This window comes from Embiotoca jacksoni, unplaced genomic scaffold (genome assembly GCF_022577435.1).
Source record: "Embiotoca jacksoni isolate LCO1_2020_lvr unplaced genomic scaffold, fEmbJac1.0.p SCAF_64, whole genome shotgun sequence".
Taxonomy (NCBI): Eukaryota; Metazoa; Chordata; class Actinopteri; family Embiotocidae; genus Embiotoca; species Embiotoca jacksoni.
The window spans coordinates 381,234-403,817 of NW_027185419.1; the positions used below are offsets into that span (position 1 = coordinate 381,234).

Here is a 22,584-nt window from a genome sequence, read left to right on the forward strand (position 1 = left end):
GTGTAAATATTATATTTTATTGATTGTTCTGTAGTATTTGTGTAAATATTATATTGTATTGACCGTTCTGTAGTACTTGTGTGTAAATATAACATTTTTATAGAAAATCCTTTGAAGAATCAAATATTTTTGATCACATCAATCACACAAAAACAAAAAGTCTTGCAGCGACTGAATTCTAAAAAATGTCCGGCCCCTTGTGACTTGTTTTACAACAACTCCACCACAAATACATTCATTTAAATCCCTAAAAACAAATCTATACGCCAAACGTGTGCCCTACAGTAAACGAACGTAACAACCGGCACTGCGACTGCAGCCGAGTTCTGTTTTGCATGAACCGATTTTTGCATAATTGCTCCCCGCAGTAAACCACAACACCACGCATGGGAAAAAAGGCAAATAAAGGAACACCGACGGAGTGACGTTGCCTCGGAAACGTGGAGGCGTGTCTTACGTGAGCTTTCTCCCGGCGGGCCTCCAGCAGCTTGTCGTGGTAGTGCTGCGCGACCGACGGGTCCACGTCCAGCAGCTTGGCGGAGCCGTTCTGCAGCATCTCCAGCGTCTTCGCCGGGTCGCCTTCGTCCAGCGCCTCGTTGATCAGCCCGATGGCGGCGATTCCTGCAGACGCACGAATACACTTAATACAAAAAATTTTAAATCGACTGATCGCAAGATGATACGGGAGGACGATGATTAAAGATGAAATCGAACTCAAATCTCTTGAGATTATTTACTTTATGGGTCAGAGAGCTGCTTCCTCTTTTTTTTTTTACCTACTTTTGATGAAGTATTCATTGTAAACTATTTTCAAATTAAAATGTTGGAAACTGAATGTGTCTCTTACGTTCGTGCTCCTCCTGCACCGCCATGTTAACTTGGTCGATACAGGCCTGGATGTCGTTCCAGGTCAGGTAGTCGCTGCCTTCCTCTCTGGCGGCCGCTCTGAGACGCATCAGCTCGTCCATGTACCTGAGAGACACACGGAGGGGACAGTCCCACGTCAACGCCCCGAATGACCGAACGGCCGCTGAGGACGACCCGAGACGTCCCGGCGCGTCCCCGCTCACCTCTGAGCGTACTCATCCTCCACGTTGCTGAGTCCGGTCACCGTGCTGGACAGCTGCCTCCACAGCGCGGCTCGGTCTCCCACCTCCAACGCCTCGTTCATCAGCACCACCGACGACAGCATCTCCACGGCGACCAGCAGCTCCGGGTGGGTCAGGGAGCCCTGAGGGACACAAACACGCTTCGTATGTTTCAACGCAACATCTTCAAAGTCATAAAACGTATTATCAAACTGGGTTTGTGAGCTGAAAGAGACAGACTAGTCCTATTTACTAAAATCGGGTAGAATCATACGCTCGAAGAAGTTGGATTTATATTCTGAGAAGTTTGACTTGAAATGTGATTTCATTTCGGAAATGTAAAATTTTTTCTCGACACTTTGAATTTTTTCTCAAAATAGTATTTCAACTTTATTTGTGACATTTTGACATTTTTTTCCTCGACAATTCAACTTTTTTTCTCCAAAAAGTATTTGACCTTAATTCTCGACAGTTTGACTTTTTTTTCCACAATGTGACCTCAACGCTCCGTCATACTGCAGCACTGCGATTAAAAACAGAAGTAAAGATATGCAGTTTAAAAGAAAAAAATGTCACGCATTTAATGCATCATAACGCTGGTAAATTTGTATTTCTTTTCAGCTAAACAAAGAAAATAAACTGTGCTATCAGCAGACAGGGCCTGATTACAGTCTCACACCTGTGTTGTTATGTTCTGTATAAACCATAAAACATGTTGTTGATGAGGAGGCTGAGTAGTTTTCATTCTCAGGTCATCGGATCGTGTAATTTGCCCTAAAAAAAGCCAAAGTGATGTCTTTATTTTCATGCTGATTTTGCTGCAGGTGTCGAGCTCTAGTTTTTTTTTTGTTTTGCGTTGTATCTCGTCGTTCTTTGGGATCACCTCCTGGCTCTGCTGCTGCAGGCTGGACAGCTCCCTCTGGTAGAGGTCGGCGGCGCTCGGGTAGACCTCGGGCAGCTGGGCGTCCGGGTTCATCAGCTCCTCCACCGTCTTCTCCGGCACGCCGGCTTGGACGGCGCCGTTGATGCGCTCCACCGCCTTCAACACTACGCAGAGACGGGAAGGCAACAGTTAAATTTAGGCATAGTTTAATTCAATATTAATCTATATTTATTTTGTATACGATGGGCATTTTTACATTTGTTATATTTGATATTTTTTACAAGCTCTATTTTTATTCTGTCATTTGTATTGCTTTACCCTCTGCCTGTATATGCCGATAGCTCAAATTTATATATTTATAGAGAAACCCTTTCATACAACAAAATATAATAAAAAAACCAACAAAAAAAACAAGAGAAAAGTAGAACAAAGACGGAAGAATAAAACCGAATTAAAACTCAAACGATAAATTAAACAACGGAGCCTGAATTTAAAAGCGAAAAATATGTCTGAAGCTTTACAAGAACAAACACGGACAGGAAGTAGAAATCGAGACGGTTTACTCTTTAGGTAGCTCTCTGCCATCTGATTGGCTGCGTCCACGCCGCTCTGCAGCTCCTCCCTCGTCAGCGCTTCTCCCGGAGACCCCTAGTGGACGGAGGAGGGCGTTACAACGAGGAGGTTTCTGCTTTCTCTCTCGTCACGCTGTAGAAGTAAAACCGAGCCCTAAACTGACCTGCTCTTTGTTCTCCCGGTCGGCCTGCAGCTGCTTCAGGTACCAGCCTTTGTTGTGGGCCTGCAGGTTCTGGACGCCCATGGCCTTCAGCGCCTCGTACAGCTTGTCCTCGTTGCCGCTCAGCACAGCCTGCTCGGCCGCGCTCAGGGCGCTGCTTACTGTCGGAGGACAAAAAAAAGAAAAGAAAAAAAGGGGTCGACGTTTAAAAAAACAAAAACAACAAATTAATAAATCCGTAAAATAAACGTACGTGCGTTGGTCCGACTCACCGTTGACCTTGTTGACGTTGCCCTGGATCTCAGCCTGAGTCAGCAGCTCGTCGTAGACGTCTCGCTCTGCGTCCGCGTTCTCCATCTGCTGTAACGGCAAAGAAAATATGAACACCGGGAACTGGACTACGCGCCAATCGGACCCGTCGGAAAATAAAAGACGTATTTTGGGATAATTTTGGGTCATTTATGTATATTTTTCACATTTGAAATCATAATACATCTCGTGCTTGAGCGAGATTACGATCATCGAGGGTGTGCGCTAACGTCGTTATAATAATGACGTTAAAGCACGGCCTCGATTGTGCAGCAAGTTACCGTCTAAATAAAATCGAATTCTCAAAAATATTAAACTTTTTTGTTCATGCAATCTCTGTTTCCATGGCAACACACAGGGTATGACTAAAAAACAGGAAAACAACGTCAGTAGACTCTTATGTAACGTACGCGATGTTTACCGCTCCGGGAAGTAGGCCGACCCTTAGCAACGCCCCTAGCAATAGAGACGAGACCTAAACCGAATAAATGCAACCCATAGAAACACGAAAACTGCTCAGCTAGCTCAGTCTGGTCGTAACTAAGATATCTGATGAAAAAAAGATATCTATGGACTCATGTATTTTAAACATTTTAGCACCATGTCGTGTGTTAAACGGTCCAGCTAGCCACCGCTAGGATTGTAAGTACGTGACTATCCGTGGTGTTACGGTACGGGTGCTCGGAGCGACCAAAAAGGACCAAAAGAGACCCGACTTCACCAAATGGGTCATTTAATAGATCTATAACAAGTAGAAACTACATTATATCAATATTATAGGAAATTCAATTCCAGTTATATATCCCCATTGAGAAGGCGGAGTTATATTTCCAGTGATGAGCAGGATGTGATGTCACGATGATTTGTTCCAAATGTTCAGTCGACCAATCAGATCGCTGGCTTCGGAGCTACTTGTTGTATAATCTACATTAATTTCTCACTTCTAAAGAGGACGGCGTGATTTCATTCTTCTTACAGTCGGCTGTATTTTTTTTTCTTCCCTGCAGGTTTCTTCAGTTCACCATTAAATGCCAACAATTTCTTTTTTCCACCTTCAGGCTGAAAGTTCAATTATTTTCTAATCAAAACGTGGACTCGAATCCCGCTGAACTCGCCTCATTTTTAATTAGATGGGATTTTTATGGTTTCTAACGCGCCTCCGGCCGCCTTTTATTTCTGCCTTTCGTCATCCTCCCGCCGCCGAAGAAGTTCTAAGAACTTTTCTTACCCGTTTGCGTGAGCTGGCCACCTTCTCTCCTTTGGCCTGGTACAGCGTGTCGTGGTACTGGCGGGCCTCGCCGGGCGCCAGGTTGACCAGCATGGCGTTGGGGTTGTGCATGGCGGCCAGCGTGTCCTCCGGTACTCCGTGATCGATGGCCTCGTTGATGGCGATCACGGCCGCGTGCACTGGGGAGGAGACGGATTATTAATACGTATTTTACCTATAATGTTTAAATATATCGTGTTTGACCTTAAAGGAAGAGTTTGAAACTTCAAAAAGCGAAATCATTCTTGCCTAAAAAAATAAATCAGAAGACCACTGTGATGTCCGCTTGTTTTTTCTACGTATCATCTGTTCATATTCTATTTTTTATTTGAGCTGAGCTGAGATTAGATATTTTTTTCAAATTTCATTTAGCAGCTAAAGGCCTCTGAAATGAGTTCCTATTAGTAATTTTGATGAAAAAAAACAACCTGCTTTTAACTGAAATAAAGGTGTAAAAGAAAAGTGTATATTCTAATCTGTCGATCACTTCAAAGTTTCCCTGACAGAAAAAAAACACGAGTTTCTCAATTTTGTTCCACGCGTGAGCACATGTATGACACGTTTACCCAAACATACGATAACATGGGGGAAAACACGTGGGAAAGTTTTTACATGGGAATCTACATGAGCTTCACACTTTACACCATGAAAATGTTCCAAAGATCTGTGATCACGAGTTTTTGCACGTGAAATTCATGTTTTTTCTGTAAATGTTATTATTAAAAAAAATAAAATAATTTTTAAATCTGACTTTGGAAGTTTAGTTTTTGCTTAAAGACTTGATGCAGTAAAAATCAAAATAGACAGTCAAAGATAAATGCATCTATATCATTATCAAAGCACGTTTGAGCTACAATATACAATATCTCACATGCAGCTTCGTCCACAGACAGCTCGTTGGCCAGGATGCCGCCGATCTTGCTGAAGGCCGGCATCTGGATGCCGTACTTCTCCAGCTCGCTCTTCATGTTGTTGATCTCCTCCTCTGGGAAGAGAGATGATCACACAGATTGCAGTGGAAAAAAAATAAAAGACAGACAGACTGTTTCCTGGCTCGCGTGTGATAATCAAGATTCGTGTTAGCGTCTGGGGGGGAGCTCAGAGCAGGGGACTCCACCGACAGGAAAAAAGCTCCCCGTAAAAAAAAAAAAAAATCTTCACATCTTAAAACTTCCTGCTGAACTCTGGCAACACGATGACGTCCGTGACGCTCCGGATTTAAGACGACATAATTGGGTTAACTGAGAGAGGAAAAAATGAGGGAAACAAGTCTTACCGGTGAAATCCACTTTTCCATACAGATCCTGAATCTGAGGCGCCAAACCCAGCTTGAACAAGTAGAGGCTGCAAAGAGACGACAAAAAGGAGGATGAATTTTAGAGGTCAAATATATGAAATACCTGAAAACCAGTTTCCTGAGATGGCGTTTACTCAGACGTTGTACACACTCTTATTCCAGATAACGATTTAGACCGGGTTACGGGTCGTTCAAAGGTCGGCGGGTCAATTTCAAGGTAAAGAAACAGATGAGTAAAAGGATTCTTAGATTCCAAAAAATAACATAGTAAAAGTTCAATTTAATAATATTACAGGTAGAAAAGTTGATTTTTGTGTGAAAAAAGAGAAGAGAACAACAGGTGTGTAAAAGTGTTCGTAGCTTCCGGGTCTGAAACGTGAAGCCAATGCAGAAGTGTCTTCAGCTGCAATACCAGCGAGTGCCACTAGAGGTCGGCTCCAAAAAGCCTCCGGCTCCGTAGACTCCCATTCAACTTCTCTCATCAAATCCAAAGTGAATAAAATGTGTCCACCAGTTATCTCGGTGTTGTTAGCTAAAGTCACTCCTTCTTATTAGTTTTCTGGAGGTCCATCTGAAAATAATCCCTCATTCATTAGAAAAGAAGATTCAAGAAGACCTGTTTTTGGGGGCGTGTCTGTTTGATTGACAGGCCTGTGGTGCAGTCAGGTTACAGCTATCGGTGGACGGGTAAGAAAATTCTAAATGTCGAGAAAATAGTACAAATCTGGAGAAACAAATTTTGATTTGGAGAAAAAAGTCAAAATGTCAAGAATAAAGTTGAAATACTATTCGGAGAAAACATTAGAAATGGCGAGAGAAAAAAAAAGTCAAAATTTAGAGAAAATCAAATCGCGTCGGATCCACCACCGCTCGCCCAAATATGGTCACTTCCTGCTCCGAACTAGCAAAGACGGCGCCAAGGCTTCAGTCACGTTGTGACGTTACTGCTGGTTGCCGATAGGTGGCAGCGCTGCAGTATTTAGTCGTCAAGGTTTTTTTTGGAGTTATATTAGCATGGAGGACACAAACAGCCACACCATTAAGAACAAACTGCACCGTTCACCTCGTAAAAATGTCATGGGCTTGAAACACACACACACACACACACACACACACACACACACACACACACACACACACACACACACACACACCTCGGCTGTTTGTGTGATGCAGTGAATAAAGACTCCACTTGTGTTCGTTGACCCCTGAAGGGACTCGAAGCTGCGGTCCAACTGAACTTCACAAGTAAAACCCGAATTCAAAAATGAAACACAGTGAAAGAGGGAGAGCGCCAACCGACCTGAGCGCGTGGATACAGTAGATGCACCGCGGCATGTTCTTTCTGTCGTATATGTCTGTGGTTTCGGGGTAGAAGATCTGAAAACACAAATGAGTTCATTAAAAGAGTGGTGGTTAAAAAGTCGGCATGTCGTGTCGCAGCACGTGTGCAGGAGTGATCAAAGAAGATTATTAGCATTACGCAACGTTCACACGCCCTTCGCAGGCAGTTACACCGATTTTCTGCTCCAGCTGCCAGTCGGTGATATTTTTAGGGCTGATATTCAGGTTGTTTTGTTTTTTTTTTTCCTGCCAATATGACGCCAAGTATTCGGTTTTCCTTTAGTTGGGTGGAAAATTCTCACAAAGTGAATATAAGTGGTGACTGTTTACTTCTTTTACCGTTTTTTTTTTTTTTTTAAAGGACCTTTGAGGACAGTTTACAAATCTTCTAACATTTTCTCTGAAGAATATACAACTTATAATGGATTTCTTAACTTCCAGGAAAGGCTACAGGCTTCAGTTCATGACACCACAGTGTGAACATCAACCTTGTTTGCGGTAAATTATCCGTCGTAATCGACGGTGTTCGCTGTTGGCTATCGTTATACAATAGTGACGTGACTAGTGATTTAAAAACTCTTCTCAAAACTTCAAACATTCAAGTTTTATTTTACAATAAAACATTATTTTTGCGAGTTGCGATCAAAAAGTTTGCGAACTTTTCCTGTTTTACGCAAAGGTCGCACAGTACGACATCGTCACAGAAACATTCAGAAACTACAACCTTTGGGAGTAACTATTCCAAGCTACGTCGCCTGATCGTCATCAGCGAGATTAACTGCTTGTTTGTTAACTTAAGTTGAACTTTTTTGTTCACGGGAACATCAACCACAGTCAAATTTAAAGCACCTTACTTAAATCTCAAATATTGGAAAATGTCTTGATTCCACTACAAAAGGAAGAGACTTAAAAAAAAAAACACCCTTGATCACACCCACATTACCGTGGAACAACAATTTACTTTTAATTTCATCGGAATTAAAATGAAGTCTGTGGAAGATGAGTTGTATTTTTTTTTATATATATATACTACACTGGAATTAAATTGGCTCCATTTGATGCCTCGAAGGCAGGAAATCCATCTCAAAGCAAACAATTAGACGTGAATGTTGAGCATAAACTGGGCTTGATTTGCAGTAAATGGTCCTTTAATGGAAGATTTATAAACAATTATCGAACACGGGGTTCGACTCTATATCGAGCGGACTCGACGCTCACCTTCGGCAGTCCCTTCTCCGCCATGGCGTTGAGCCACTGGATGACGTTGTCTGTGTGTCTGAAATGGAGACCGGTCGCCTGGAAAGAGAAGAACAAAAGATGTTGTTCAGTGAGGGCCTAAAAAAAAAAAAAAAAAAAGGCTTTCAGTCGTTCAACGACAGGAACTGTAAAACCAGACTTTCAGCCCGCCGGTTCAGCCGACACGGGAAAAACAGGAAAAAGGAAAAAACTAGACTTTAAAAGATTCAAACGAAGGAGCAGAAATTCATCTCGCAGTTACATTTGAAACCAAAACGATGCAAATTAAGAAGTTTAAAAAAAACAACTTTCTTCAGCTCCGTAAAAGTCAGACGAGTGTTTTGTGGTCAACTAATTGTCACCTTTGTTTTTTGTTTGTTAAAACACTTGGATAAATTGTAATATACTCTCTTCAGAGCTTCTGATTGACACTTCCTGCTTTTGAAAAAGCTACAAAATAAATATGGCTGTTAAGATACGCGGTGAAGAAGATGATTGTTGTCTCATTTTAGAGATGAACTTTCCCTTTAAAACGTCAAAACAACCAACACGTTAAATAAACAATAAATTACGTGATTATAAATTCATTTTTATAATGTCAGAAAGCTTTTATTGTTATTATCTTGATTGTTTAATAGATAAATCAAAGAATTTGAAGTTGCTTATATTTTCCAAAAACTCCAAGATACATCAACAGACACTTGTTGTGGCTCCTTTTGGTTTCCAGACAAAAATATTTTCGTCAGTTCGGTTCTCTTTTTTTTTTTTACTCAGGAATTTAAAGCGGTGGATAACTTTATGATTTGTTGCCTCACAGGATTAAGTTGTTTATTTGCTTTACTAAGTGAAACTCCAAGGTGACATCTGTTAACGTGATTTACAATCTTTTCACATTTAATCTTCTTACGAGTGAGTTATTTTTTCAAAGCGCATTACACGCAGTCGTAAAGTGAAAAAAGAACTAAAAGAAAAACCTGTCTGCAAATCTCAAAGTGTCCCACTGGCCCGAGGATCAAATTACACGGCATACATTATTGTATAAATGCAGGAAACATCCGTGTGCTTCCCACCTTGTAGCGTGTCTGCTCGCGGTCGTAGATCTTCTTCAGGGAAACGGTTTTCGGGGCGAAGAAGTTGCCCAGTTTGGCGAGATAGACGCCGTTCCTCAAGCCTTCCTCCAGCTCCGTGGTCGGCGGCAGCTCCTCGTCCAGGCAGGCCTCCATCCATCTGCAGATGTCAAACACGGAGAGGAAAACATACGGTCATACTTGAAGGAGACTGCTGACGGAGCATATTTATAGTTGATTTCATTTTTTATGGGCACTTTAAAAAAATAAACAGCAGTTTTCAAAACAAAAACAAACAAAAAAAGTTTAGTTTTACTGTACATCATAACTGATGAAAGAAACTCAATTTAACGTACATTTTTTTGGACCCTTTTGGTCGTAAAAAAGATGCGATTTTAGAAATGAGTACGCTTCGTTTTAATGACGCTTCTTCTTCGTTTTGTGGGCGGAGCATCAGCGCCACCGACCGTCTCGGAGGCTCAGTCGATGTGACGTATCTTCCGCCGCGCAAAGGATTGTGGGTCAGGGTCAGGATTTTTTTTTTTAACTTTTGGAAATTGGCATCCTACGTTTCACACACTGTGTAATTGGGACGTACTAAATCTTTTTCTGGCATACTAAATAGTATGTCAGTATGGATGTCGGAACCATAAATTGCCGTGATGGAAATGAAACTGGAAACTAAGTAAGTGCATTTAAAATGTAAAAAAAAAAAAAGGACTGCTAAGGTGTCAAATATAATTCCCCTGAAAAAAAAAGTTACAAGAGGACAAAAAAAATTCAAAGCATGGAGGATAAAAACAAAAAATGGATGCTTCCAGGAGGAAAGCAGGCACCTCTTAACCAGCAAATATTAATTATAAAACAGACTCCAGTTGATTAACTTCATCATCATTATTTCAAAGCTGCTTTTAATGTTTGATTCATATTGTTTTTCTGGTAACGTGATTGTTGTGTGATTTATACTTTTTTAATGGTTTTTTTTTTAATCATTTTAACCTGTAAAGTGTCTTGAAAAGTGCTATACAAATAAAATGTATTATTATTACAGTAAATAAGGAGCCTTTAAGGAGGGCCATCCGTCATGAGGTTTGAAATTAACCTCGTATTGAGCCGCCAAGTTGAATCCCACAGTAAAATGAGTTCAACCTCCACCTGTGGAGCTCTGCAGAGTTCCCGGCATTCCTCATGTGTGACATTTCATTTCTCGGAGGTTGATATTGTGGAGTCACATTCCTGCTGCGTGCCCGAGTCAGCGCCGGGCCACAGTGAACACACGCTGAGCTCTCAAACTGGATCTGGGATTCCAACACCTTAATGTCATCGCCGTCCGGTAACCAACTACACGCGAGAGGCAGCCCAAGTTTTTGTGTCTGAAAATATAAAAGGTTTTATAAATCACCCTGGCCGCCTCATTTCACTCCGTTGGATAAAGCTGTAACTTTAAATCGTCTGATTTCTTGCTGGTTCGCTACAAAAGGCTTAAAAAAAAGAAAAAAAGAATAGAGGTGAAATAGCTCAATAGCTTTACTCCACTCAGCAAGTCCAGTCGTGTAGCTGCAATGCATTCTGGTCTATTTCCTTGCAACTCTGCACGTTAAATATTGACGGTATATAAAAGTGCTCGTAGCTTCCGGCTCCGATATATGATGCCGATGCAGAAATGCCTTAAACCTGACTATACTACGTCCCGCCCACCGATAGCTGTAACCTGACTGCACCACAGGCCTGTCAATCAAACAGACACGCCCCCAAAAACAGGTCTTCTTGAATCTTCTTTTCTAATGAATGAGGGATTATTTTCAGATGGACCTCCAGAAAACTAATAAGAAGGAGTGACTTTAGCTAACAACACCGAGATAACTGATGGACACATTTTATTCACTTTGGATTTGATGAAAAAAAGAAAAGAGTTTTTATCTATCTTATTCGCAACACGAGAGCCTTTTATCGATTATATTTTATCGCTGTGGAAACGATAGAAACGCCTCATTAATCAAATCTAGGTCAGAGGTCGTCCGAGTCAGCAGAAAAAAAAAATGTACTGCTAGTTTGCCTTCCTCGAGGCAACACATCTATCAATGATGAAAAAAAACGGGGGTTTTCTTCCAGCGTCTGCCTTGCTTCAAACACCGACTCCAGTTATGACGACTGGGAGTTTATCGTCGGCAGTGAAGAATTTCACAGACGGAGTGAAGTCAAACAGTCTCTCTCTTTTTCTTTTTTTCATCTGCAAAGGAAAAAACACTCCCACTCTTCAGTCACTGGGGTCTTTGTGAGGCGGCAACAAGGTTAACTATATCCTGAGTGAGATTAAAAGATTCCTTTCCTCCTACAGAGGAAAAAGACCCCCCCCCACCCCACCCCTGACTCTACAAGCACACACATGTATTAACAGAGCAGTGACAGCTTTCCCTGACTATTAGAATTAAAAACTCAAAGTCTTGAATTGGAGATTTTCAAAACACTCGGTCCCTTGTACAAACACACCGAGATACATCCCTCCCACACTTTGCAGCCGGCCAGCGAACCGGCAGCTGAAACAACTTCCCTCCCAGGAAGTGGCGACACGGGGGTCCGCGGACAGGCTCGCCATTGAGGCCCGAGGTGACCGAAACCACCGCGGCCTGCCAGCCAGGAACAAGCCAAGTGAAAAAGGCTCCATAGAGGCTCCCAAAGTAATGACTCTTTTATCAGGGCTACACACACACACACACACACACACACACACACACACACACACACACACACACACACACACACCCTTTTCCAGGGCTAACACAAACACAGACACACCCTCCTCTTTAACCAGCGAGAACGGCAGCTATGAATGGGATCTCAACGGTGTCGTCAACAACGAGCAGCGAGCAGCCAAAAATATAAAAAAATAAACCAATGTCAAATGGCGTTTGTGACACGGAGAAACACGTCTGCAATTACAAAAACAAACAAAACAAAAAAGCCACAAATATGAAAAGAATCGTTTGGAATCTCGAAGAATTTCTGTGATTAAATAACAAGTCAGATTAAAAGATACGAAGGTGTGAGAGTGTCTTCTGGGACGAGATGTCTTGAAGGCAAAAGATACGTTCATATCAGAACTATGAGGCGGCCGAGTGGGAAAAAAACATCACGTCACTGTAGTTGTGATTTGCAAGTTGGAGATATCAAAAACATTTGGATTATTTTGTCTTTGAACGAGCAGCGGGGGGAAAAAAAGGTTGTAAACTTTCACAGGACTTTTCAAACCACATGAAATCAAATCAAATTTTTTTATACCGACCAAAGTGTGAAGGTATGATGGATAACCAGTAGGAATAAGATGGTGAAGAATTATTTATCTTAAAACAAGGACCCCTCATGATGTACTTAACAAAATGAATTCAGCCTGAACCTGAATAAGTGGCATAAAACAGATGGGTGGATCAAACTATTCAAAATGATAAATTGCGCTAAGTTAGACCATCATAAAGCAATGAGCTTCCTATAGATACCTCGCAGCAGTAAAAAGAAAGTGTCAGATAGTGTTTACTGAAACTTAAAGCTTCTATCAATCCTATTAATGCACGAATGTCACAACAGTCACAGTCCACGAGAGGTGGATCTGACTGATCTGATTGGAAACCTGACGATACTACATCCCGCCCACCGATAGCTATAATCTGACTGCACCACAGGCCTGTCAATCAAACAAGACACGCCCCCCAAAACAGGTCTTTTTGAATCTTCTTTTCTAATGAATGAGGGATTATTTTCAGATGGACCTCCAGAAAACTAATAAGAAGGAGTGACTTTAGCTAACAACACCGAGATAACTGATGGACACATTTTATTCACTTTGGATTTGATGAGAGAAGTTGAATGGGAGTCTATGGAGCCGGAGGCTTTTTGGAGCCGACCTCTAGTGGCACTCGCTGGTATTGCAGCTGAAGACGCTTCTGCATCTGCCTCATTTTTCAGAGCGGGAAGGTGCGAACACTTTCCTATACATATTTACTGTGACTTGTGTAAATATTGGCCTGGACATTTCTATAAAGCTTTTGTCTCTGAATCAACAGTGTAATGATCATCCATTATAGAAAAAGACATCTAAAAGCTAACTAGTGCACACATGAAAAACAAAGCGAAACCGAGTCCCTTCTTAGATCCTGCACGCCGAGTTCAGAGGTCGTCCTCATAGGAAGAGGTCCGCTACTGACCGCTGCCTCTCTGGGAAAACTACACCGACTCATCCTTCGCCAGCACGTCTCGTTTCCCGGCTGCTGTCGAGGTACATCCTCCGTATCTGGGACGATTGCAGAGATTTTTTCTTTTTTAACTGCAGGTTAATAATGCAGCAGATGAAGAAACTTTGGACTTCCTCTTTCCCGGGTTTCACCCTGAGCCACCGGCGGAGTCCTTCCCGCAGCAGTTAATGTTTAATAACCGCCAGATAATTCAACGCTTGTACTAACAGGCCTCGTTAAGTTGTACCGCTCAGAAAAAGTATTGTTCTCTCGCCCCCCCCTCCCCCTCTCTCTCTCTCTCTGGGAGCCGCCTAGTATTGTTTAGAGAAGTTGGGTCAGAGAGCCATTGAGAAACAATGACAGCGATCATTCATCCGTCATCTTTCAGGCACACGGAGGCCTTCAGAATATAATCATACAGAACGTGAAAGATGTGAAAAACGTTGCTAAATCCGTTTAAAATTATGTTATTTCTACACAACATATACGGCAAATACTTTAATGTGTAGTAGGAAAAAAATTAAAAATAAATCTATTAGTATAATATAGTTGATGAAATTCTGTTAAAACAATAATTACAGAGAAGTTGAATGTCCAAAAAAAAAAACCTTTAACTTTCACCAAAACTATTCCGGGAAGACTTTAAGTCTTGAGTGTAAAATTAAGTTAAAGAGAAAAACTAGAAACACTTTTCATTAACTGTTACTTCTTCTTATTTTGTAACTATTTGAAAGACAAAACTTAAAATAACTGTAGGAGAGTAGATGTTACTCACTTCCTGCTGCTCTTTCAAAATAAAAACCCTCAAGCAAAATGCAACGAAACATATGATCTGCTGTCAAACGAGTATCGACTGATTATCTAGTCGTCAAATGTGTTTCAGAAAAAGAACGTCGGTCTACTCGACATTTGGTTTTGGATTCTCAACCGGCAGGTGAGAAAACGCCTTTAAATCGACCGCATGTAAACACAGTCGATGATGTAACGACCAGAAAACACATGAAACGGGCGTCGCTGGGCTAAAAAGTTCAGCTAATTTTAGACAACAGAGGCTCCGGCGTGTGATGGAAAGCAGGAAAAGGTGGAGTGACGTCAACGCAACAACACACAAAGCGACGGTACTTTCTCTCGGCGACTCTCCGCTCTGCTCCGCATTGTTCCCGGCGTTATAAATGCATCTGATGTGCTCTCCGAAAAGGAAAAACAAAAATAAGAGAAGGAGGCGGCGGTGTGTTTACAGAATAGCTGGAAAAGGCAAATCGTGTTGTGGTCGAGGCTTATCTGGCAGCAGCACAGTGTCCAAAGTACCTGTCCTGCCCAGCGCTCCTATTGTGAGGATGAACCGGAGGCTAATTAAAGACAACAATCCCCCCCCCAAAAAACAACGTTTCACAAGGGACACGAAGGAAGAAACAACGGTCGGCGATAGAAGAAACCCGGGAGAGAAATCACAGGAGGCGAAACCAAAAAAAAAAAAAAAAAGGACGAGAGAGAGCCAACTTGTCCATTACATGCTTTGCTGCAACGCTGGAATCTGTGCACCAACTGACCTCGTCCTCTCACGTCCAAACAGATGGATCGGCACTGTACGCTGTCAGGCCTCCGGGTGAAAGGCTGCTCGGTGGGGTTTAAAGTGAGGGGGAAGGGGGGGGGTTAATCCACCGTGTTTCCTTCTTTCACAGATAGAAAAAAAACAACAACTCAATTTTAAACTCACGTCTGCTCCAAAAAAACACACAAAAAAACCACCTTCATCTTCCTCATTCATAGAAATATCTTGATATCTAAGCGCGTTTGACGAGAGATTATTAGTAGCTTCCGTAAAATGAAAGGTTTTCTCTTCTAAATGGCCGTGACCTTTGACCCTCTGTATTATCTACGACATCGGACCTACTGCGCTGCACAGACAACCAGCAGTGACGTCACCCGCCGGTTTGTGAACGGCCGCTGTTGAAGCCTCGACTTCGGATTTTGTGTGTTGTTAGCTAAAGTCGCTCCTGGTTTTCTGGAGGTCCGTCTGAAAATAATCCGTCATTAATTAGAAAATAGGCCTCAAAAAGATGTGCGTTCATAAATGCAACGGGGGGGGTGACGTCACTGCTGCGTTGAATGGGAGCGACTTTAACTAACAACACCGAGATAACTGGCGGGGACATTCAAATGAGTGAAGTTGAATGGGAGTCTATGGTTTCAGAAGGCTTTTTTGGAGCCGACCTCTAATGGCACTCGGTGATATTGCAGCTTAAGGCGCTTCCTGCATCGGCCTCATTTTTTTCAGACCTGGAAGCTACGAACACTTTTAATATCCAGTCTGCGGTTGAAGCCGTCACTGTCCTCCAGATGAGGTCATCTGAGTGCAAATACCAGCTGAGGGCCGATGCACACGGCTGTAATAACAGAAAACCAAGCAAAGAGTCAGGTAGGCCTGCTGATCACATGGAGGGGGGAGGTGGGTGGGGCGGGGGGCAGATGAAACTGCTGTGTCAGCTCAGCTCAGATCAGCTCTCGGCCGCCGACAGGCTTCATCGGGATTCGGAGATTCTCCCTGGGCTGTGGCGGAGATCCAAACTGGAAGAGTAACTTCTAGTCTCAGGTTTCACAGGTGAGACTCTGCGGTGGAGAGGGGGGGGGCAAGTCCGGGAGAGCCGATCCCTCTCACCCTCCCTCTTCATTCCCACAATTCTCCACCGTTTACTGGCAGGTCGAGTGACTCAGGCCTTTGTGTTTTCTCTGCGAGGCCTCGCCGACTCACCAGGAAACAATCACCAGGTAGCATTCAGACAAAATCCCAAAGCACAACGTCTGACAGCGAGGACTTTCTCAGAAAAAGTAAACAGCTCGTCCGACAAACTAGTCTGCGTTTATGGCCGTGCCCATGTCAGCGTTTACAAGGGAAAAGACAATTATTGCCTTTGTGACAACAAGAGGAAGTACCAGACATATTTACAGTCTCATTTATGACAGTCTGATGTTCCACCAACTGACACAAATTTCGCACTTTATTACATGAAACGATAGTTTTTGACACCCAAAGTTTAAAATGATTCAAGTCGGTGCCACTATAAGCATAATGCTAATAAGTTAGCACGCTGGACGTGTTCTCACTAATGGGCCGGCATCAACATCCGGAACAGTGAACATGTTCAAAGATCAAAGTAGAACTGAAACTGACGTGGTTTAGTTCTATTTATTTACGACTAGCGATTAGCATTTTCAAGCTCACTAGATTTCAAACTATTGCTCGATATTGCCAGGCGCTCTTTGATTAATTTCAAAGACTCACTGTACAAACACGGAAAGAAAAAAGACTCGAGTCACGCCGTGGACTCAACAAATGCCATCTGAACCTCAACTCAGACAAAACTGATAAGAAACACATCTTAAATTTTTATCTTTGAGATGAGGGTCCTTGTTGACAAAAACAGCCGTCGATTATCGACCCGCGAACTCAGTCTGTTCGATTCATCGCGGAGCGCAGCCGTGGCAGACTGATGATCCGCTAGTTTTACTGCGCTGCAACTCATTTTCATTTCTTCCCACACAGAACTTTTTGACGTCCGTAGTCGCATTTGCACGTTTTTTTTCTTCTTTGTTTGCGCTATAGCTTTTAATCTCACAGTAACACACATAGTTTTCCCGGAGCTAAGGTAGCAACGTGTTCTTCTTCTTTTTGTTGTGTAAGGGCGGCTTGCAAACAGTTTCTAGGCCAGACTACACTTTTTTTTAATGACCCATCCCTATTTACAACCTTTGAACAATCCTTAAAGGATTGTTTTTGTCATTTCTGTAACCTACATACTTCATTTATTCTTTTTTTTGTCTTCATTATTCTTACTGCACTTCCCTGCTGCTGTGAGATGTTGGTTTCCCTGTGTGGGTCTAATACAACTTTCTTATTTCTGTCTTTGTATTTTCCAGAGTGAGCCAACTTTTTCTGTAGATGGTGCTTTTTCACTTCCCTTTGAACTCATTCTGGATATTATTTTTTTTTTTACCTTCTACTCGCCTCAAAGGACTTTAAATGGATGAATATTTTCACTGTCAATTAGTTTCATGCTTCATAAATTAATCTTTGGTTCTCGAAAAATTTTGCAAAACAGTAAAAACTGTCAATCACGCTTACCGAGAATTAAATGGAAAAGTCCAAAAACCCAAAGACAATTATTTTATTTATCTTAGAGGAGTAGGAAAACCAGTAAAATATCAATATTAGGAACCAAAATGGAAAGTGGGAAACCAGCAAATATTAGATGTTTTGCCTAAAAAAATACTTGAGTGAACCAATCCTTCCAGCTCTGAACAGAATAAACCAAAGTAGCCCAACAGATGTAAAAAGATAAGTCTTGGAAGCTGTTTACAGGTTGGCAGCAGGATCCGTCACCTGAGGACAGATCGTATCATCTTTAAGAGCTTTTAACACATCACTCTTGAGTCATTGTTCTCCTCACACCAACAATGCCAGCGCCCGATATTACATCATATTCATTTCAGCAGCAGCGACACACAAACACAGTTTGGAAACTTTTTTTTGAAAACAGGAAATTACAGGCAAATGGCCAGAGCTTTAGGAGGAACTGGGCCGGTCTAACAGACGGAGACGGAGCTGCTGTAAAAGCTGCACGGCAACAACCTTCATCTTCAGATTCAACATTAGAAATCCAATCTAGTCTTTTTTTTTGTATTTTACTGTTGCATCTATTTGGATTCCCCTCTGCTGTTTTGCTGAGCATGCTCGTTAAAGTCAAACTTCTCAGGATCTTCTTTTCAGTATTGTGTCGGTCAGATTTTAAAAAAGCAGGGAGCAGGAAGGGAAGAGTGTCATCTACGCTGTAATACAACAGCACTCGACCGTGAACGATGGATTAAAGATAAAGCAGAGATTATCCTTCTGTTTACTGCGACGGATTATCTCGCTCTGTCGTCCGTTTATATGGCTTCTTTTGAAGGGAAGATTAAAATACGGAGACGTTGCACAACGCAGTGGCTCTGACAAAGTGGTGATATGGAAGTGTTGAAACTTTGGTTATCGTGTCACAGTTAGAGTTTTGATAAGAAAGTCTGTGCTCACAGTTTGTTTGTGTCTCAGTTCAGAAAGATCTTCTGAAGGAGAAAAAGGAGCCCTGATGTCTTTAAGCGGGAGATAACGAGAGTAGATTTATCTCGCCCGCAGGTCAGACTTTAATTGATTTAAAGTTTAAAACTGTTTTACAAATTTTGAATCTTATGAAGTAGAGCTGCACAATTGATCACGTAAAAATTGCGATCTCGTTTCGAAAACGCCAACGATAATGCTGAATTTTCATTCGATGCGTGACGGAAAAGTATTTGTTCAAAGTTTGTGGTTGATAAAAGAAGACGAGAGACTAAACCGACTGTTTTTGATGTTCGGACTCAAGAAGCCGCCGCATTTAAAACAGAGAGGATTCCCTTTCTGTTGTCTGAAGCTGATGATGTGCCGCCGTTGTGCCGAGTTCTGCCCGCCCGCTGAGAACAGCATGCATCTCGCAGCACGGCGCGCAGCTACGAGGAAAACTACCAGATTTGACTAAGTAGTCGATCTACCTTTTAAAAATGAAGTCATCTTCTTTGACAGGTTCATCAGCGATGACAAACTACGCCGATAAAAAATATGTAATTCCTTCAAACTTTGATTTGAAGTGTCGTTACAGAGCGGTAAAAGGCTGCCTGCATTTTTAAGGAGAACTGATTGTAGCTGCCGGGCGACGCAGACATTGTTATTAAGCTAAAGGTCTTTTATAAAATGAGTGAAATTCAGACTGTCGAGACAAAAACGGACCAAAACTATGAGCAACATCTCGCGAGGTGGATGTAGGCCGAACACAGTCCTTCGTTTTCTTCTGTCTCCGGTAAATGAGGCCGCTAAATATTTATCTTGAAAAAAAAAAGATTAAAAAAAACCAGAAGAGGCGCTGCAGTCGCCTCCATGTTCAGCTGTCGGTGACATAAAACAATAACCACAGCGCTCTGCTATTTGTGTCATCCATCTCAACAACAACAAACTCGTCTTCTTTTTGTCTCGGGGTAAATTCTCATCATTCCTCACTAACACTTTAAACATTTTTAAAAAACTGTTTGGGTCTTTTTTTTTTTGGGGGGGGGGGGGGGGGGGGGGGGGGGTTCAGCCAGTTTATTTTCCTCGCCAAGCCGAGTGTGTGTCTGTTACAAGCAGCATTTTTGTTCTTAAAACCTGTCAGCCGCACAAACAAAGACACAAACACAAACCTTGACCTCAGCAGAAAGGTGTGACTGTTACATCTGAGGAAAGAGGAACAACCAAAACAATCTTGATACCAACACCTCGAAGCTCAGAGTCAATTAAAAAAATAACAGCGTGCCAACGTAAGCGTGGAGGGGAACCTGGCCAACAACAGGTAAAACTCTGCTGTCACGTAACCACGGCGACACGCACTACAAACTTGCACTAATCTGATAAAAAAAAGAAAAAACCTGCTATATAAACAGTGTTGTTCTGTTTACTTAAAGATGCAGCGTGCTCAATACTTTTTGAGCATTTCAGACACGTAAACCGCTTCAGCGAGTACAAACCTGATGGAAAAAATGTTGGAGTTTAAAACTCGAAAAGTGACGAGGGGGGGGGCCGAATATAAAAGAGACAAACCAGGTGGAAACGCGCAACAGGTTTCTTTTGCTCTGACAAAAATGTACTGTTGCACCGATATAAGTTTCTTAAAATGGTTTATATTGACAGATTTGTGCTTTTAAAACAACGCAGAGTTTCTTGTTAATTCAACTACAAAACTGCCGGAGCGTTTTCGGCAGTATTTTCACAGTTAAAGCGCAGAAACTCTGAAAAACAGGGAGAGCAGCGGTGCCCCAAAGGATCCCACGAGTTCCAACATGACAGGGTGAGAGTTAGAGGTTGAACACTGGAGGGAAACTGCCATCGCAAAAAAGCAGTTATTCCAGTTATCTAACGGAGTCTGCTGCGTAGCGTGAAAATAAGAATGTAAATGTGAACAGGAAACGCCGCGGTCTTCATGCCGTCTTGTTCACAATAAAAACTTCAACTGTCACCGAGTTCAACACACACACACACACACACTCGCCCTGTGATTTGTGTGGAGTGTAGGAGGTGACGGAAAGTTCATGATCGGGGAGGTTAAATAAAGGATAATGACTGCTTTCTGTTACAAATGGTCTTGTTTTTGAATGAACTCGGACGTAATGGTCACAATGAATTAGAGCTATACGAGTGACAACGCTGGTCGTAGCGTCTGCGTGTCGCCGCGTCAGATCAGACAAAGTGCTTCTTTTCTGAATTAAAACTGTGGAGATTTTTATACGTTTATTTGATTTATAAAATTACAAGAAAAAATATACATGTATGAGCTTATTTATGTAAAAAAAAAAAAAAAAAAAAAAGAGAAGAAAAACAATTGCTTATCTCTTCAAATTTGTATTTTTGAGAATTCAGAAAAGTCTCTATCAAGCAGTTTAATCAGGAACGGAGCAAAATGTCCTAAAAAAAACAAAAGCACAAACAGTTCAACTCCATCTGCTGAGTAAGACCATGAGATCCGGTTGAAAGCTCCAGAAACGAGAGTATTTTAAAGTCAAGCATGAAGGTACATAGTTTGAATCGGTCCAAATAAGGTGCAGGAAATGCAAACGTTTTGGTCAAACTAAAATATTGGCAACACGAATTTAAACACGAGACCAAGCAGCTGGAAAACAAAATGTTTTTTTGCGGCTCTTTGAAGCAGAGTAATGCAGCGTACATACACAGCAGTGAGGAAAGTTATTTTCATATTTGTGGCCACCATGATCAGGTTTTGTCACCATTTTAATTTATGCTCAGGTTAAGTGCTGGAGGTGCCGTGACGTAGCGAGGAACGATAATCTTATTATTTGCCTGTTTCTTTCCGAGCAGCCGAAACTACAAATCTACAACAACAAAGGATTAAGCTGCAAAACTCGTCAAAGTACAAAATTTAAAAAAAAAATGCAGAGAAATTAAATGTCTTGCGCGCAAATATTTTTACAATCAAACGTCTCCTCCTACGAACATAAATCAAGCGCCCCTGTTCTACTTTCACTGTGCTGTCAGCTGATGGAGGAATGCGGTTCAAAAACCTTCCAGTGACGCCCGAACAAAACCGACGACGTCACCCGCCGACAAACATCTGCCGACTGAGTGATTCACAACCAGCTTTCACGCCCCCGGCAGGAAACCAGGAAGACGTCGTGACTTCAAAACGTTGTTATTATTATTGTTATTATTATTGTTATTATTATTGTTATTATTATTATTCGGGGTCGTCCGCATGCGAATCCACGGCGAACCCACCCGGGTTCGTGCGGCAGCGCGTGCCGACGAGGGAATGTGCAGTGAGCAACATGCACGCATCAATAAACAGAAGTTGGAGCTGAAGACGCGTCCGACGGCATTCCTGAGACGACGGACGGTGCGAAGAGTGAAAGCAAGAATGAAACGAGAAAGAGAAAGATACAGAAGGAAAAAAAAAAAAGGTCATTTAGTGTGTAAACAAATTACAACAACAACATTTTTTTTCTCAAATGTGAAGATTTGTTTTCTTTATTTTACGTCGTCGTAATTTGAAAGCGCAGTAGTTTTGGGGTTGTTGATTTTCTAATCAGCATTTTGAACTCTTTATGGGACAAATAATGAGCGCACGTGTGCGGTAAATCATACCGTCGGTGATGATACCGAGATAACATTTCATATGATCAAAATTCGTATCGCGATAAATGCGATATTCCGACCTTTTGACGTTACGCGGTGGAGCTGTGGGACGGACGTTCGGCAGCACACCTAAAAAAAGGAGAAGCTGAACGACTCGTTGCGAAAATAAAAGTGCAACGAAGCCCCAGAACTGAGTCACGCATCGGACAAACGTCCGTCGTCGCGACAACCAGGCCTAAACATGGTTGAATCTTGCTAGCTAGCTCGCTAACAGTAGCATCATTACGACTTTCAGTAAAAAAATAAAACGAGTCCACAGAAACTCGGTAAACAGAGAGTAGTTACCGGGACGTAACTGCGGTTCTATGAGTACGTTTGTTGTTTTGTTGTTATTCAAATGAAAAATGAAATATTTTTCAGTACATTGTCACGTTGTCGAGAATATCAC

General features: G+C 42.1%; 1 protein-coding gene across 2 annotated transcripts in view; it reads right to left on the reverse strand.

Moving 5' to 3' along the window:
• iqgap1 (IQ motif containing GTPase activating protein 1) overlaps positions 1 to 22,584 on the reverse strand; it is a 44,301-nt gene that overhangs the window by 15,539 nt on the left and 6,178 nt on the right. The window contains exons 3-15 of one of the 2 annotated variants that reach the window (XM_069175126.1): positions 9,228 to 9,384; positions 8,140 to 8,217; positions 6,881 to 6,957; positions 5,557 to 5,624; positions 5,152 to 5,265; positions 4,242 to 4,420; positions 2,977 to 3,061; positions 2,708 to 2,865; positions 2,535 to 2,619; positions 1,972 to 2,135; positions 1,071 to 1,231; positions 848 to 972; positions 458 to 621 (exon numbers count right to left, since the gene is read on the reverse strand). In XM_069175126.1, the coding sequence (XP_069031227.1) occupies positions 458 to 621; positions 848 to 972; positions 1,071 to 1,231; positions 1,972 to 2,135; positions 2,535 to 2,619; positions 2,708 to 2,865; positions 2,977 to 3,061; positions 4,242 to 4,420; positions 5,152 to 5,265; positions 5,557 to 5,624; positions 6,881 to 6,957; positions 8,140 to 8,217; positions 9,228 to 9,384 (1,615 nt within the window). Of the gene's footprint in view, positions 1 to 457; positions 622 to 847; positions 973 to 1,070; positions 1,232 to 1,971; positions 2,136 to 2,534; positions 2,620 to 2,707; positions 2,866 to 2,976; positions 3,065 to 4,241; positions 4,421 to 5,151; positions 5,266 to 5,556; positions 5,625 to 6,880; positions 6,958 to 8,139; positions 8,218 to 9,227; positions 9,385 to 22,584 lie in introns of both variants that reach the window. The other variant, XM_069175125.1, reaches the window with a different exon arrangement.